General features: G+C 39.2%; 1 protein-coding gene across 5 annotated transcripts in view; it reads right to left on the bottom strand.

Moving 5' to 3' along the window:
- Nucleotides 1-16,684, bottom strand: part of ATP8A2 (ATPase phospholipid transporting 8A2) — a 340,357-nt gene that overhangs the window by 271,693 nt on the left and 51,980 nt on the right. For 3 of the 5 annotated variants that reach the window (XM_075742143.1, XM_075742141.1, XM_075742144.1), the window contains exons 3-10: nucleotides 13,890-13,989; nucleotides 13,184-13,282; nucleotides 12,308-12,353; nucleotides 7,998-8,038; nucleotides 5,883-5,956; nucleotides 2,993-3,062; nucleotides 1,436-1,563; nucleotides 306-417 (exon numbers count right to left, since the gene is read on the bottom strand). In XM_075742143.1, the coding sequence (XP_075598258.1) occupies nucleotides 306-417; nucleotides 1,436-1,563; nucleotides 2,993-3,062; nucleotides 5,883-5,956; nucleotides 7,998-8,038; nucleotides 12,308-12,353; nucleotides 13,184-13,282; nucleotides 13,890-13,989 (670 nt within the window). Of the gene's footprint in view, nucleotides 1-305; nucleotides 418-1,435; nucleotides 1,564-2,992; nucleotides 3,063-5,882; nucleotides 5,957-7,997; nucleotides 8,039-9,155; nucleotides 9,186-12,307; nucleotides 12,354-13,183; nucleotides 13,283-13,889; nucleotides 13,990-16,684 lie in introns of those variants that run through there. The other 2 variants (XM_075742145.1, XM_075742146.1) reach the window with 2 other exon arrangements.

Genomic DNA, 16,684 nt, shown 5'->3' with positions numbered 1-16,684 from the left:
ACATACATGGTGCTGGTCTCTCCAGGCACTGCCTGCCATTAAGGCAGAGACTGTAGTCTCAACCTAATTATGTCCCAAGTGCTAAAATCATAGGTGGCCATTACCAAAACCTCAATAAGTGTTTACACATGTGCACAGGCAACCTCAAGTACAACAGCATCCTTGTATTCCTCAAAGCCTCCAGGCTTTAAACAGCTACAATGAATCAAACCATTTCATAAACTCAAGTCCAAAAGACAAGCAGAATACAGGAAAGATGACCATCTTCTATCAGAACACACTCTAGATCTCCTTAAAAACTTTACCTGCATGAGTTTTGTATCATGTCCTGTATACACAACAATACCCAAGACCCACTGGGTGTTTCTCAGTTGTGCACCTCTTAGCAAGATCTGGTCTGGACCAACAGGAACTGGGCTGCAAAGCAAGAAGTACGTATATCTTTCCATTCTTGATAACACTTTAGGAAAGTAATTCTCCTTTCAGCCTTACTCCCCCCCCTCAAAAAACCACCAAAAACCAAACCAACCACGAAAGAAGAAAAAATAATGAGCTTACGTTGTCCATACAACTCAAGAGAGCACTGAAACTCGTGTAAGTCTAAGCTCTACTAAAGCATGGTAGGGCAAAGGTGATACAAGGCAGCTGTTGCCCAAAACTTGAGAACTTACATGGCAGCCCTAAGTCTACTCTGCCCTTTACCCTGGCTAGTATGTTTTCTCACATGAAGGACAGAAGTATCACACTTGCAAACAGACCATCCATTCCAAGCGCACTATAACCTCACATATGCAATTAAATAAACATTTTGGGAAAACTGTATTACCTATGTGATTTTCAAGTGGGATGGAGGTGATCACCTATTCTTGCATCCATCAGTTGAGCTGCCCAAGGAATATGGGGTTTGTGCAGCAAAACAGGTACAGCAAGATGAAGCCTGTATGTTCCTACTGACCTTTCACATTCCATGAATTCAAGTACTAAAACTGAGTTCTTTTCTTCCAAGAGTTACAAAAGATCAAAGTCACACTGATAAAGACTCCAGATTCTGAAATAATTTTTCTTTCTAGATCTGAACTAGGTGCAGCCTTTGGCTCCAGTTGGAAAGGACAGACTTCCCATTTCTCCTGTAACAAGGTAGCCCTAGAAACCTCAACCATTACCCTCACTTTTCCTTCTCTTTAGATGTTCATTTTGACAAAGAAAAAAATCACTATGATTTCAAAGAAACATACTCTCCCATAACAAGATGGCAACTCCACAGGAAGACAGAATTATGTTACCTTATACTGGCAGATGCTCTGATGGTCAGCTGTTAATTACCCTCCTCCTTCCCCAGCAAAAACATGTATATGCTCAGTGTTGCAGACTGAAAGCACACAGGAAGCATTTTTCCTAACCAAATGAATTTATGGCTTCATTGCCAAGTCAATACCTTTGACCATCTAAGCGCAAGTTTCCAGTAAAGTCATAAAGATGACGGTTGGGTCCTTCACATTCTATCCTTCCAGACACTTTCATCAATTCTTCTCTTGACTGGAGACTAGCAGTTTGAGACAATCCCTGCAGAGACCAAGCCAAATGAAATTGTCAAAGATTGTTATTAGAAGGCAACCTAGGAAAACAGTGCTTTCTTCCAACATCCAAGATATCAAATGTAATTAAACATGTGGAAGTTTTCTGTCGGGTTTGTTGGTGGGGTTTTTGTTTGTTTTTGCTTTGTTGTTGGGTTTTTTTAAATGGGTATTCAATAAATTTCCTGCAAGGAAGATTCATTATGGACCCATATAATCCTGCTTATATAAAATTGGTTTAAATCTCTACACAGGAGAGTTGTATTACCTACACAATCTCTTTGTAACCAAGAGGAAAGTCCCATCCACAAAGCACGAAGTTGCACATATGCAGGAGGAAGTAGGAGACAAGCAATATAAACAGGCTGGGCTTTTCTCAGAGTATAGCTTCACTGATGTATTACTGCTACTAAATATAGTCACTCCTAAGTGTAGTCTCTCTTGGGTCACTGCAGCCATTATGCTCTTATCCTACTCCAGGTTAATTATCAACCTATCATGCAACTGTAACTTAATGTATTGCTACTCCATCTGAGAGTGCACATACAACATTGACTGCTTTTCATCTCTCTGTGAACACCTCCACTTAATTCGGAGTGATCCATTTAGTGTTTCTTTTGCCGGATTTTGATTGCAGCACTGCAAGCCAGAATAAGGCTTTGGAAAACCCCACAACCTTATTTTTGTATTTTTAGGTGTGTGTTGTGAAGCAAATAAAATCTGACAGGAACTCAAAATCTGATCTATTGGGCTGACCCGGAACAGTAAATCACATTTTTGCAAAGGTAGTAAACAAGCAGCAAATGTAAAGCTTTTTAAAAAACAAAATCACCTGCATTTCAAAATCTTAATCCAGATTCATTTTATGTAATGAAAGAGGGCAAAGATTCTGACTATTTCTAAACACCATAATCAACAGTATTTCTTCAACAAAACTAGAAATATCCAAATACATTCTACTACTTACCACAAAGAAAGAACAAATTAACTTAAACATATAAAAGGTCCTTTTGAGCACTGCACAGAGGCAGAAGCAACAGACTAGCAGTTGTGAGAGCAGAAACTGCAGCTCTCACCACAAGCACAGCTACCCCCTTTTTTTTTTTTTTTTTTTTTTTAAATACAGCACCTCAGTTCCACTTACTGGACCTTCAGCAAAACACAGCCAAGACCTACTTGATTTGCTTTTGTGGGCTTCTAATACTTCCTCCAGATTAGTTCCTTACACTTGCACATGAAGCATTATTGCTTGGGCTTCTATCTGTTGAGAAGAGAACTACAGCCACCTGGAAGGAGATAATGCTTCTTTTTTTTTTAAGAAAGAGTACTTGTACTGTTGTCATGCAAACTAGACTGTGCTTTGTAGCTAATATTAGACACCTAAATGGAAAAAAAAGGTGAAATTCAGTTTGTTTTACCTGTCGTATTTTAAGATTCGTCTCCCCATCGAGATTAGCTGTTTCAATATAGCACATGGCTTGTGGTTCACTGTAAGAAGCATATGACATTCAATATTAAAACTCGGTACTACTTCTATACTACTTTTGCACTAAAATGGTCCACAATACACTTCAATACACTGCAGAAGACAGAAATCCATATTGGTGGTATATGATCAGGAAAAAGCCAGCTGAAAGATTTTACAGAGATGTCTTTGAATATGAACACTATGAAACAACAAATTATAGAGAAAGAAAAGTCTAAACCAGAAGGTTAATAAGAATTTAATGTCATGATAAACTTCGATGCCTAAAGTGGACTACTTTACATTGCAACCCATAAAACTGCTTCAGAACGCAGGAGCTATAGATAAAATATTAAGTATTGAGCAGTGTAAAAAGGGGATGTTCTTGGATGAAGAGGGTAGGGCTCTCCTCTATTGAGTTCCATCTGTGAAGTGGACACACAAAAGGTCATGGCCACAAGGCCACCTTGAAGTTGAGGGACTTGTGGAGGTACATCTGAAGTCACTGCTAACCAGGGGTTTTTCTGAGAATCAGAAAGAGGTACAATAAGATTGAAACCAAGGGCTGTGACCTGCATCTTCCAGGGATGTTTCTGCCCTTACCAATAGGGACAAAAAAAATCTTCCTTAAAGAACTGTGAATTAACTGAATTTTTCATTAGTCAAGCTCTTACTTACATCTAACATGGAGCAGCCCTGCATAGGTAGCACCTGTGATAAGGAAGGGTACTTCTATCATGGATCTTTTCCTGACATGCCCCTTAAGACCTGAAACCTCTGGATGGCACCACCAAAACTGTTTTTCCCAACTGTCTTTTCAGACTGCTAAGGAATATCAGTTTCTCATCTGGACCCAAATGTGATTTTTTAGCATATCACTTTTCATACTTTTGAGATGTTGCAGTTTCTTTTCCAAAGTAACCAACTGCTTTAACAGCAAGTGTACTTAATCAGAAGAAGAATCAGTAATAAAGGCTCCTTAGGACAAAAACTGTTATGAAACAGACAGGTACATTTCTAACACAGTAAAAAGCTAGATTTTTCTCTCCAGGGAATTTTTCTGAAAAAAAGGTTCAGAGTCTGTTCTTTCTCCTCCCATACAGGCAACCTGAATCTGAACCCAAGAAAGCCACAGATTAAGTCCAGCTTGATTACAATTTTACTTCTCACAAACACTTTATCTACTGCAACTGAAGTGGTTAACTCAGGAGGGTGACCTCTTGCAAAACAATTCTCTTATTTCCACAGAAATGTGAAAGTATTTCCATACAAGGTTGTGTTTGGATTCAAATCTTTTTTTTTTTTTCTTCATGTAAATTTATTCCCTGTGTAAAATTCACTTGATGTCACCTTTCTTCTATGGGGGAAAAAAGAATCAAGATAAAAACAACTGTTTATTTCACCTCTGACAGTCAGCTCAGACACAGAAAATTAACACATATAAGCCAAAGACCCCACTCCTTCAGAGCATGCAAAGCCGTCTGGTGAACTGAGGACACTTAGTATTGACATTTAAAAGAATCACAGGAATAATACCAATTGTAAAGCAGAACTGCCATAGAAATTGCTATATACTTCAAGCAAAGCTTCTCCCAAATCAACATACTTTGGGTTAAATTCTCCAGTTATGTGATTATCAATGACAGCAGGTTAGTAGAACAGTGTAGAACAAAAACCTGACCCATGCAAGTTAAGAAATAAATCAGAAGGTTTTTTAGTATAATACATTAGAGGAGAAGTTCAAGTAGAACAAATATTCCTCAATGCTGAAACAGCAAGTTATTGATGTCAAGGTGTAGCCTAACTGCATAATAAGATTGATAACTCCTTATCTGAAATTTGAGGTTTCTTTAAAAAAAAACCACAATATTGTATACCATGGAATGAAGATACCTCTATCCTTGATCATGTGACAGTTCAAAGAGACTGAGCTTCCCCATACCGCTTTCAAACAAAAAAGTGAGACCTCCCAGGAATGACACAGACAAGAAGGATTGAGCAGAAAGTACAGTAGCTTAGAAAACAGGTGTGCTAAGGAACTTTAGAGAACTGTAACCTGGAGATCAGAGCAACCTGCAGCCTCTGTTGAAAAGCATGCAGACAGAAGGAAATTAGGGGGAACACCAAGATGTCATAAGGTTTGGCTATTAGAAAAAAAATCTGTTCAGGAATAGGGACTGCACTATTGTTTCTTGTTTTAATCTCATTTAAGTGAACAGCGGTCTGGGTTTGGCCTCAAGTTGGTCAACACAACGTAGGATCTAGATCAGCAGCCAAGTACCACTCAAATACTTTTAGGAACTAGCAACCAAGCTGTGTTTGCCAGTACGTTGGTATAAAGACATTGTCCCACATCCCGCAAAAAAAAAAAAAAAAAAAGAGAAGGACTCAGTTTACTGTTGCTACAGTGAGAAGAGAAATTTCTTTTGAAAGAGAAATCTTTCCTGAGGGGCAGGAAAATATGCTGGAAACTCAGTAAAATTAATTGGAAAACAACTTAAGCTTCCTTCATTAAATGGAGGGATCTTCAGAAGGCCATAGAGCAACTGATCACATGAAGCTTGTGTAACAGACCTTTAGTCTTCCAAACTCAGTGATACACTTCATGAATTACACGTACATAATACTATGAAGTCTTAAAGAAGCCTTATTTCTTAAGAACCCACCTACAATGATACATGAATCATTGCCTAGTAAAGCACTGTTTTGACATTGTCAAAATTTAGATGTGGAGAAGAATTAGTGCCATCTGATGTCTGTTTTTATTAATAGCAAATACAGAGTTTAGAGTCCTCTGCACCTCAGTTCATCAGACACATCACTTCCACACCCATTCAGGATACCTGGAAGATATAATGATCATGTCTGCTGGAAGATGTTGCCCATTGGTGACCTTCACAATATCTCCTACTGCTACCTGTTGAGTCAGGGGCAGGAGTACAGAAGCATGGAAAAGAAAAACAAACAATTTGCTTGTCTGGAATGTTAGTTTGTTATTTTCTTTCACCCAGCCAAAAGAACAGCATCATGCACAGAACAGCTAGAGATAGTGCTTCTGAAAGTCAGAGTACTTTTCACTGCAAGTTTGCAAGTATCAAAGCCTTCCCTTTTCTGAACAAAGTAAACAATTTTCTATAGAAAAAATAGATACATTCAATTGGAAAGTGTGAACTTCTGTGGCTCATATTTAATAAAAATTATTTTTTCTATAATCCTGCCATTAATCAGATTTGAGCTATTTTTTCTTCCTTTAGTTTTATGTAGCTTACAGAAAGATGTTTTCTAGTTTCCAGCACCTTTAATGACAGTCACACATGCATGGGACTTTGATTCTAAGAAGGACCAAGGAGCACTCAAAACAGTAAGCCAGGCTTGCCTGATGAGTATCAAATTGCTTAGCACCAATGCAGTCCTGAGAGTCTGTCCTGGTTTCAGCTGATAGAGTTAATTTTCTTCCTAGCAGCTGGTACAGTACTTGTTTTGGATCTAGGACAACAACAATGTTGGTAACACGCTGATGTTTTTTGTTCTTGCTAGGTAGTTGTAGTGTCTACGCTAAGTCAAGGACTTTTCAGCTTCTCACGCTCTGCCAGGTGCACAAGCTAGGAGAGCACAGCCAGGACTGGCCAAAGGAATATTCCCTACCATAGAATGTCATCCTTCATATATGACTAGGGAAGCGAGCTGGGATCACTGCTCAGAAACAGACTGGGCATCAGGTTTGGTTTTTTGACTTCCGCATGTGATGAGCAATTGCATTACTAGTGAACTGTCTTTATCTCAACTCATGGGGGGGGGGGGGGGGGGTTTCCCTCATTCTCCTCTCCATCCCCTTGGGTGAGGAAGAGGAAGCAAGCAGCTGTGTGGTGCCCCAGCTGGGGCTAAACCTCAATGGTCCAAAATGGGCTTAGAATATTTAACACATTAACTTATAAAAATTGAAACAGACTGCATGTTCGAACAGGTAGATTCATTAGTCTTACTATAATCTCACTGAAAACAAATTCCCTACCAATTTCAGCACCAAAAAAAAAAAATCAGAAGCCTGCCTTAAAGTAAACAAGGTGGCTAGTACAGAACTGTTATCCCCCAACAAGAACTGCAAGCCTGGACAATATGCTGATGCAGACACAGGCCAATTGAAGAAGTGCTTAAGGGTATAAGAAAACCAGATTACAGGCTCAGCTCTAAATATCTTTCAATTCAGTGTCCCCACTACAAATAGGACATGGAACAGCATAAACAGGCATTAGCATCAACCATCGGAATCCCTGGCAATCTTTAGTTTCTACTATAGCCTAACACTTCAGCAGGATTGCTTTTAGATCTCGAGGCAGGTCTCGTTTCCCAGAGGTTTTAGAAGGATGTACTTTTTCCTCATTTATTAGTTAACAGGGCTAATTTTGTCCTTAAAAAGGCATTAAGAGTCATGATTAGAGCAATACATCCTGAGGGATTTCAGCAAGTTCTAGAAATAAAGCTCTCCAGGTCTTGTCACAGTGCTTCACAGAACATGGGTCCTGAGTGCCTAAGGTAGCAGCAGAGCTTGTGTTCCTTACTTGAGCAAACAGCTTACTAATTAGCCTCAAAACCTAAGAACCTTTTAGCAGCAAAATAAGTCTCTGTTCCACTTTCAGGAGAGGTACAACATTGCAGTGAAAGTTACTCTTCTAGATGCGGACTGAAAAAACCCACACTGTTTATACCCTGGAGCATATTAACTGTCCAAGCAAGAACACTTATAACAGTTCGTTAGCATTTGACAGAAACATAGTACTAGGATTTAAAGACAGGTACTCAGATGCAATTTTCACTATTGCAACAGGAAGGATCCCTCCCAACCAAGTCACAGGGAATGCTCACATAGTGTGCATTAACTCTAGGCCTCCAAATTTATTCCAGCAAAAGTAATTCTTGAACATCATCTTCCATTCCCTCCCATCCCCAATTTTATTTACCTCTTTCCATATAATGTTCTGCCACATCCCATTTCTTAGAACTGGAAAGAAAGTTTAGAGTTAGATTAACTACCCAAGATTTGGACAAATTTCAAAACAAAACAATTACAATTAGCAGTAATGAACATTGACCAAAATGGGAACTAACACACATCAGAAAAGTACTTTGCAGAAGCTGGAACCACATTTTTGTCCACAGCTGTAGGCACGTGCATCCAAGAAAGAGGAAAGATCTGCCCTTAGTATTTACATTGTATTGTTTTAATCACCTGCTAGACAACAGTTGGTGGCCTGATTTCTTCTTGGCATCATTTCATACCAACATGTAGGTGGGCAGTGTTGGTACTTGTTTGGGAAGTGACCTTCCTTGAAACAAAGGGCATTATTACCCACTGCCAACCAATAACAGGAAGCATCTTTACTCTAAGTATGACAACCACAGAATTTTTACTTCTCACCTTTTTCGTTGCATTTTATTCATTATGTTTTGATTCTGACATATTCAACCTCGCTACAATATAAACTACCCTAATAAGGGCTGAGGCTTAATTGTCAAGCAGGCTCAAAGTCCAACTGAAAAGCAAAGATCAGCTTTGGCAGAAGAAGAATCCTAAATGCTGAAGCTCACATTGAAACAAAAAAGGAAACAAGGTACTGAAACAGGCCTTGACTTCTGTAGCACCCAAGTCCTATACTGCTGTCTTAGCACACTCTGTCATCTATTCTGGAACATGCTTTTCCACCCAAGTAGTTCCTCTAGATGCTTCTATACATACTTAATACTACTCTAGCCTACCAGCAAGGTCAAAAATTTATGTCAAATCATTGCTGAGCAACCAAATCTAGTCCAGGTCTGAGCGTACCAAGTACACCTAAACAAACCTAAAGCCTTCACTGAAAGCAGTCGCAGTCAGTTTTTAAAGATGTTCAAAAGTGTAGTGCACAATAGATGAAAGTCAAAGAGGCCAGTCCTCTACTTCAAATAAATTTTCTCCTCAATTCTATGTAATTCACATGCATAGCTCATTTGAAAACAGTATCAAATTCCCAGAAAATACAACTCTGCTGAATACAGCCTCAGCCACCCTACTCAGGTTAGGGCACTCCCCAAACAGAAACACAGGATTTGTCAGACCAGATCAAGCACAAGAAACCCACCTCTTGATTCCTGTCCCTAGGCCACACAGTTTTGAGCACTAAATCCTGAGATTTAATACTACAGCGGATGGATCACAGTGAAGTAAACTATTCAACAAAAAAATGGGTGGGCAGCAACAACAGCACTGCTAGTAATGCATCCAAACTGCTGAGCATCCACTAAAACAAGTATATGCAGTTCAGGGGAAGAACAGTTTTGTTGCACCCCTTCCTTCTTCTAAGCTGTGCTTGAATTGAGCTCTGCTTAGTTCAGAACTCAGGAGAAGGACTGAGCCCAGAATCTCGAGTGAAAAATCCCCGTACCTGCAGCCTTGACTCAAACCCCAAAACCTCAGAGAGGAATTGCAACACTTAGCCTCTCCTGGGCCTTCCTTTAAACAGCTCCCTGTTCCACCAGAAAATTTTGGAGATGTTTCAGCAAACAGTTGACATGCAATGAAGATATTTTGTAGCTTTGAGTACCATGAACTTGGTCTCAGACAATTTATTTAAGAAAACAATTTAGCTTTCATGCTTACTGCAATCAATTTAGCTATTAAAATTAATTAGTCAAGCAAATTACTGAAGCAACTATTTTTTTTAAACTCATAACACCACAATCTAAAGAGAAAGCTTCCATTAGACATAAAACAATTGAGACATTTTGGGGCTGCAATTTTGCACCTTTTACTCTGGTTAATCCAGTTTTACAGAAGTACTCCAAAAGACAGAAAGGACTATCTTTTAGAGAATATTTATAGGAGGATAAAATTGATGAATTGTTCATTGTCAAAAGGTATTTGGTTAAAGTAACAAAGAACAAGTACCTAAAAAGACTGCTCCTACTCAAAAACAGAGTTTCAATATAAACCTTCTCTAAGTCTTTTTAAGACTAAAAAACAGTGTATTGATGTTCTAGATCTAGGACATAATGCTGTCACTCACACTTATATGTGTAGGGCCATTTGAAGTGCTGCTTCTGAAGGGCAAGCATTTCTCACCAGTTCGAGATGATTTGCTAGCCCTGTGCCTGTCTACTATTTGAGGGCATCCCATTCAGTATTAAATGCTCATGGCTTATTCTCTAGTTTGGCAATGAGAGGATGAACACATCAGAAAAGTTATTCCTGAGCTCTCTACATCTATGCAATACGCTGCTTAAGGGCTTTGCCTGGGATTACCCTTAGTCTGGTCTCTACATTCAATGTCACCTCCCTACACACCATGTGAAGCTGTCCAAGACATGAGACACTGGCTCAGAGCCTAACACACTCCAGCTCCTAACGGAGATGTGCAGTGCTCCCCCGGAGCAGAAATTTCAATTTCATTTCCTCCAAAGGGAATTTAATTCCTACATACCAAAGCAACTCCGCAAAGCAAAACAACGTTTTTAATGGTAAACAAACAGGAAATGTGCTTTGAAGCTACTCTACCACTCAATAAAACGAAACATGAAGACAAATGCAAAGCCTACATGCATATTACTGAAGCAAGCATCTAGTCATCGCAATCAGTGTAGTTCAGAACCTAACTAAGCAGCCAGCATGTTTACTTTTGAGTGGAACTGCCCTCTGTACTGCTTGCACTGACTAGATCTCACTCAGCTCTAAGAGGAACCTAAAGGTGTATACAGAACCTAAATTGAATTAATCTAATTCCACCCTGAACATAAATTACCTTTTCATTCTCATAATACAAGTCTCAAGAATGAACATCTTTAGCCTTCCTTTTAAGAAATACAAGGATAGAGCTTTAAGTACCATTTTGATAATTGTATTTAGAGTACTCACTCAAATGTAAAATATAAAGCCTGAACTAAAATAATTTTTCAAGTGCTAAGTTCCACTTAGCTGCATAAGAATACCTTCTGTTCTTTAAGTTTGTCTCTCCACCATTACTGTGATAAATTTCCCTTGTTAGCACGTTCTCTAACTACAAATTAATTAGAACTGCTTATGTGACCTTCAAAAGAGCAGTCTTTCATATTACCTTTAACAAGGCCTGTTGTGCTACATAGCTGATTTCTCATGACTAATACAGTGTACTCCCACTTGAAAGATCTTCCCAGACTCTTGTAGAGAAATTACCTTGAAGAACTAGTAAAGCAACACTTTTTGATATTCATTAATATACAATATCAAGAATCAACTTAGCTTCTCAAGCATAAAGGAAAAATATCTCACTGCAAATAATCCTGCAAACATTATGCCTGTTAACTGAAGTGTGGAGCTAGCAGGTTGTTCAGTTCCCCATGTTCCCTTACGTGTTTTTCTTGCTTCTTGACACTGAAGCTAAATGTGTTTGAGAGGAAGGGGATCTACTCAAAGGTCACATCCCTTTGTTTTCTGTTTCATCTGCAGATCCCCACAGAGGAGCAGTGAAGGAGTTGCCCAACATGGGAACACAGAGATCCCAAGACTGCAGCACAGACTGACCATAGGATAACCATCAATAAACTCTTCCTATTTTCTGCACAATTTTTCAGTTAAGGAAGATGAAAAGGAAAGTGATGTCTTCAGGTATTCAGTGCCAAGTAGCGTCAATACATTAGGGATACATGTAGGCATTCAGAGGATATCAATGTTAAATTCTCTCAGTGGCACTTCAGGAAAGCAAATCCACAAAATATCCAGAGCTCTTTCTATATTTTAAGGGAAGCAGCATTTACAAAAATAAAATTCCTTTGACATCAACTTTTAGCATTTCAAGGGATTGTTGGGGGTTTTTGTTAGTTGGGTTTTTTTTTTTTTTTTTGGAGGGAGGAGTGTTTGTTTTATGGGGTTTTTCTTATTTTGGGGGGTTTTTTGTGTTTGCTAGGGGGTGTGTGTGGTTGTGTTTTTTTTTGAATAGTCACAGTAGTTTGACAGGGGAGAAAACTGCTTGGTTTTCTAGGAAAAGCTGAGAACTGTATCACTTTGGACAACCTTAAAATTATACAAACTTATTAATTCTAATAATTCCCCCCATGCCTCACCTTCAAGTGTCACACTATCAGCATCAGCCTAAAACATTTGGTAAAGTAAAATCCTAACATACAGTAACTACCCAGTCCAAAAAGACACACATTCCCCACTGTCATGACTGTTTAAGCAATAGAATTGTTCAAAAGTAACTGTTTTCACATTCACTATTTGCACTTTAAATATTTCAACTTAAAGACTCTTTAGTCTTACCTATTGTTTTCTTTTTATTCACTGCACTGTCTGCCTTATGCCTTTTCTGCAAGGAAACAACATTTTATTACACCTCATTACACTTCATTACAGATTGCAAAACCATTAGAGCTAGAGACATGACAAACTGCACGATGACATATTGGGTCATTTTTGCCTCTATTACAATTTTTTTTAAAAAGCCACACAGATCATCTAAATCCAAATGGCTTGTAAAAGAATATAATTTAATTTTACAGTAAGAGTCCCCATATTGAAAGTCAGGCTCAAGCCTGGCTCAACAGCAAAAAACCTGTCTCCAAACTGGGTTTTAGAAGAGAAACAAGAGGAACAACGAGGAACAGTGTATTTAGATGACAGCTGCGCTATACATTCTATGTGCTGTTTATAGAGACTCATTTCTAAGTTAATTTATTCATCAGAATTTTGCAAAGCAGAAAGACCTCTATTATAAACAGTGTCCAAGTAAGTTAGTGCAGATTTTCCCCAAAACAGTTTGCTCTATGCTAAAGTTGCTTTCCACCCCCTCCTCCCATTTTCAGGACCAACTTAAAAAAAAGCCACATATGACAGGACTCTACAGTGTCTTTCTAGCCAGGCCTTCTTAGTAAAAGAATGAATAAACAAGTTTGAAAAGGTAGAAACAAGTGTCCTGACTGCTACTGTTTCCTTGTTGACTATCTATAATGAAAACAGTCAATTTATCTCAGTATGCTACAGAAATCCTAGTCCATTTCAGAGCTTTGAAAGTCTAAAGAATATTTTGCTGCTGTTCAGCAATGACTCAATAGACTTTAGAGACGCACACCTCTGTGGCATTTTGTGGCTTTTCTGAAACACTGTCTTTAGCATAGCCTTACCCATAATCATACTCACATAGTCTTCTATGATTTCTTTGATGCCAGCAACTGTTAAAATAAATAGCAATGGCACCAAGGTGGTATATCTTCCTGTTGGAGAGACATCTGGAATTTGCTGTGAACAGAGGGAGAAGAGATACACATTTTATATTTGTTTTTAAAATTCATTTTTAGCAGATTTACAGCTTTATGCAAAGCTCTCAAAAGAGAACACACAGCTTTCTGATTTGTGCCTGACTGACACCCAATTTCAGCGGGCAAACTAGCCTAAGCTCTCAGCAGATTTGAAGAAACTACTACCATAAAGTTTGAAGATGAAGTTGTTGTACCTGCCTTTTACTCTGTTTCTCCTCTCTTCACAAGAAAAAACATTCAAGTGATGTAATTCAACTAGAAGCAGTGATAATCTGGACTATCTAAACAGTCAGCAGTTCCACAAGAACTCGCTCAGGCTTTTCTCAGTATGGCCAATAAATAGCTCCATATTCTATGACACTAACGCTTTTATTCTTAGTAAGTAAATACAAGCAGCTTGATTTTACAAATTAGATTGGAAAAAGTCTCTAAATTGCCATCTAATTTCAATTATAAAATACATACCTCTTTAATATTACTATTAAAATGTGTCTAAGAATTTCTTCGCAGTTAAGCATAACAACCAAAACAGCTTTTACTGCATTAAAATCTCATTTTATCATCAAGGCAAACCAATAAAACAATACCTGCAGTAAGGCAATGAAGAGGAAGAATGCATTTGCAGCTTTTCTTATCTGCTCATACAGGAATCGAGGTAGAAATGTCACCACGCTGTACTTGGCTGTGCTGCAAGTTAAAAGATTTTTATTTTAGTATTTCATTAGAAAATCACATAGGGATTATGACCAAAAAAGTTTCAAATAGGCTTCTAAAAGTCACCATTAGAAAGATCGCATAGTACAGACAAATATAGAATACGGAAGAAGTTGCCTGCAGCATGAGGAAGAGCTGCACAGAGCAGAGGTATCACACAAACCCAGAAGGCTGACAGTCCCGCTTTAATCACTGCTACCTTTATTACTGGATAAACCACCAGATAATTTATTATCTGTCCAAACTTCAGCACCATGAACACGCAACCTTTTACCTCAGTTCCAAACACTTACCCCTTATCAAAACACAGATTCAAGTGTTGGGGGAGGCAGAACTTAACATAAGAGAAATTAGAAATTCTGCATTTTTAAAATGCCTCATTTCCCAGTTCAGAACCACTGTATCCAGTTATTCATAATCCTCCAGAACAATATACACTTTTTCAGATTAATCTTTCCTGGCTATTTTCCCTGAGAAGTTATATTACTAGTTGTTCTACCTTAAAACAAAAATACGCTGCACAGACTAGTCTCAACAACCCGCATGATTTGTCTTCCTCACATCAAACCCATGATGGGCATGCGTACAACTTCAGGAAAAAAACAGAGATGACAAGACCTAACTGTACAATTTTTAAATGAGTTCTATATGCCACACCCATGTTGTTGAGATAGCAAAAAGATAAGAGATTAAGACTCTTCCGTGCAAGTCCTTGTTTTCCGAACACGTTAGTTACAACTCAAGACATTTACATGCCTTCTTGAGAAAAGTTCTACAGCATGATGAGTTTCCTTGCACAGTCTGAGCTGTATGAGAGAGAGTCTATCTAGTAGTACATAGTGTTCCATTATACCAGGAAAAAAAGTATTTTTAGAGTAAGAAGAGCAACTACACCTTACTTTCCCCTGCCAAATTAGCACAGCACCTTCCCTCACTGTTAACTACCAGGCATCAGCATGAGTTGGAGCTTCAAGAACCAAGTGCTTGCAGCTGTAGTTCAGGTGTCTTCCCCCAGACACCAAATTTTAAGCTCTGCAAGAGCCAAACAACCTGTGACAGGAGTTTTTGTTTGTGTTTTGGGGTATCGTTTTTTTCTTGGTTTTTTGGGGGGGGGGGTTTAGTTGTTTGGTTTTTTTTTTTAAGGCAGCTGATATTTTTAAGGAACAGAGAGCCCTAAGATACTCCTTTCAATAAAGAAGAACAATTGTTTGCTGAAGCGCTAACACGATTCCTCAAACACAGGCAAGATACTGTTTTATTGAAGTCTCCTAGAACTCTCTTCCATGAAGGCTGGTCCTCTATGAAAAATGCTTTTTTTTGTTCTCTCCTACCAATAAGAATTTCAGATCAACTGAAATCCATGGCATTATTATTCACAAATCATGAAGGACTAGTATAATCATGGCAACGTGGACAGTGAGATTGAGTGCACCCTCAGCAAGTTTGCTGACAACACCAAGCTGTGTAGTCAACACACTGGAAAGAAGGGATGCCATCTAGAGGGATCTAGACAAGCATGAGAGGGGGATCTCATGCAAACCACATGAAGTTCAGTAAGGCCAAGTACAAGGTTCGGCACATGGGTCAAAGCAATCCCAAGCACAACTACAGGCTGAGCAGCCCTGAGGAGAAGGGCTTGGGGGTGCTGGTTGATGAAAAGCTCAACATGAGCCAGCAATGCGCACTTGCAGCCCAAAAAGCCAACCACGTCCTGGGCCGCATCAAAAGAAGCATGACCAGCAGGTCGAGGGAGGGGATTCTGCCCCTCTGCTCACATGAGATGCCACCAGAAGTACTGCATCCAGCTCTGGGGGCCCCAGTACAAGAAGGACATGGAGCTGTTGGAGCGAGTCCAGAGGGCCATGAAGATGATCAGAGGGCTGGAGCACCTCTCCTGTGAAGACAGGCTGAGAGAGTTGGGGTTGTTCAGCCTGGAGAAGAGAAGGCTCCAGGGACACCTTAGAGCAGCCTTCCAGTACCTGAAGGGGGCCTACAGGAAAGATGGTGAGGGACTGTTTATCAGGGAGTGTAGTGACAGGACAAGGGGTAATGGGTTCAAGCTGAAGGAGGCTCAATTTAGATTAGATGTTAGGAAGAAATTCTTCCCTGTGAGGGTGGTGAGGGACTGGAGCAGGTTGCCCAGAGAAGCTGTGAATGCCCCCTCCCTGGAAGTGTTTAAGACCAGGTTGGATGAGGCTTTGGGCAATGTGGTCTATTGGAGGGTGTCCCTGCCCGCAGATGATCTTTAAGGTCCCTTCCAACCCAAACCATTCCATGATTCTCCATTTATGATATACTGCCACACCTTCCAGAATCAAACAGTAACAAGGGACACAACCGTGACACAGTGTTATATGAAGCTCCATTTTGGACATTAGAATAGAATCAGTGGGGCAAGTTAAACAAAATGATCAATTAAAAAACAGCTAAGATCCCATCTTATTAGACTGTGGTAGTTATATTTCAATTTTACCTAGTTTCCTATTCAAGCAATTATAAGCCCCTATTACTTTTGATGCAAATCAGTTATTACTTTAACTAGCTCTCTAAAAGAGGCAACATGACAGCATTTCTAGCGTACAGACTACAGATTTCCTATTGCTACTACTGCTCAGCAGAATCATGTAATAAAATACTCAGCATGATATTTTACAGAAGTTGCAGGTGG

This window comes from Balearica regulorum, chromosome 1, assembly GCF_011004875.1.
Source record: "Balearica regulorum gibbericeps isolate bBalReg1 chromosome 1, bBalReg1.pri, whole genome shotgun sequence".
In the NCBI taxonomy this organism is placed as follows: Eukaryota; Metazoa; Chordata; class Aves; order Gruiformes; family Gruidae; genus Balearica; species Balearica regulorum.
This window is presented reverse-complemented; position numbering and strand designations above follow the sequence as displayed.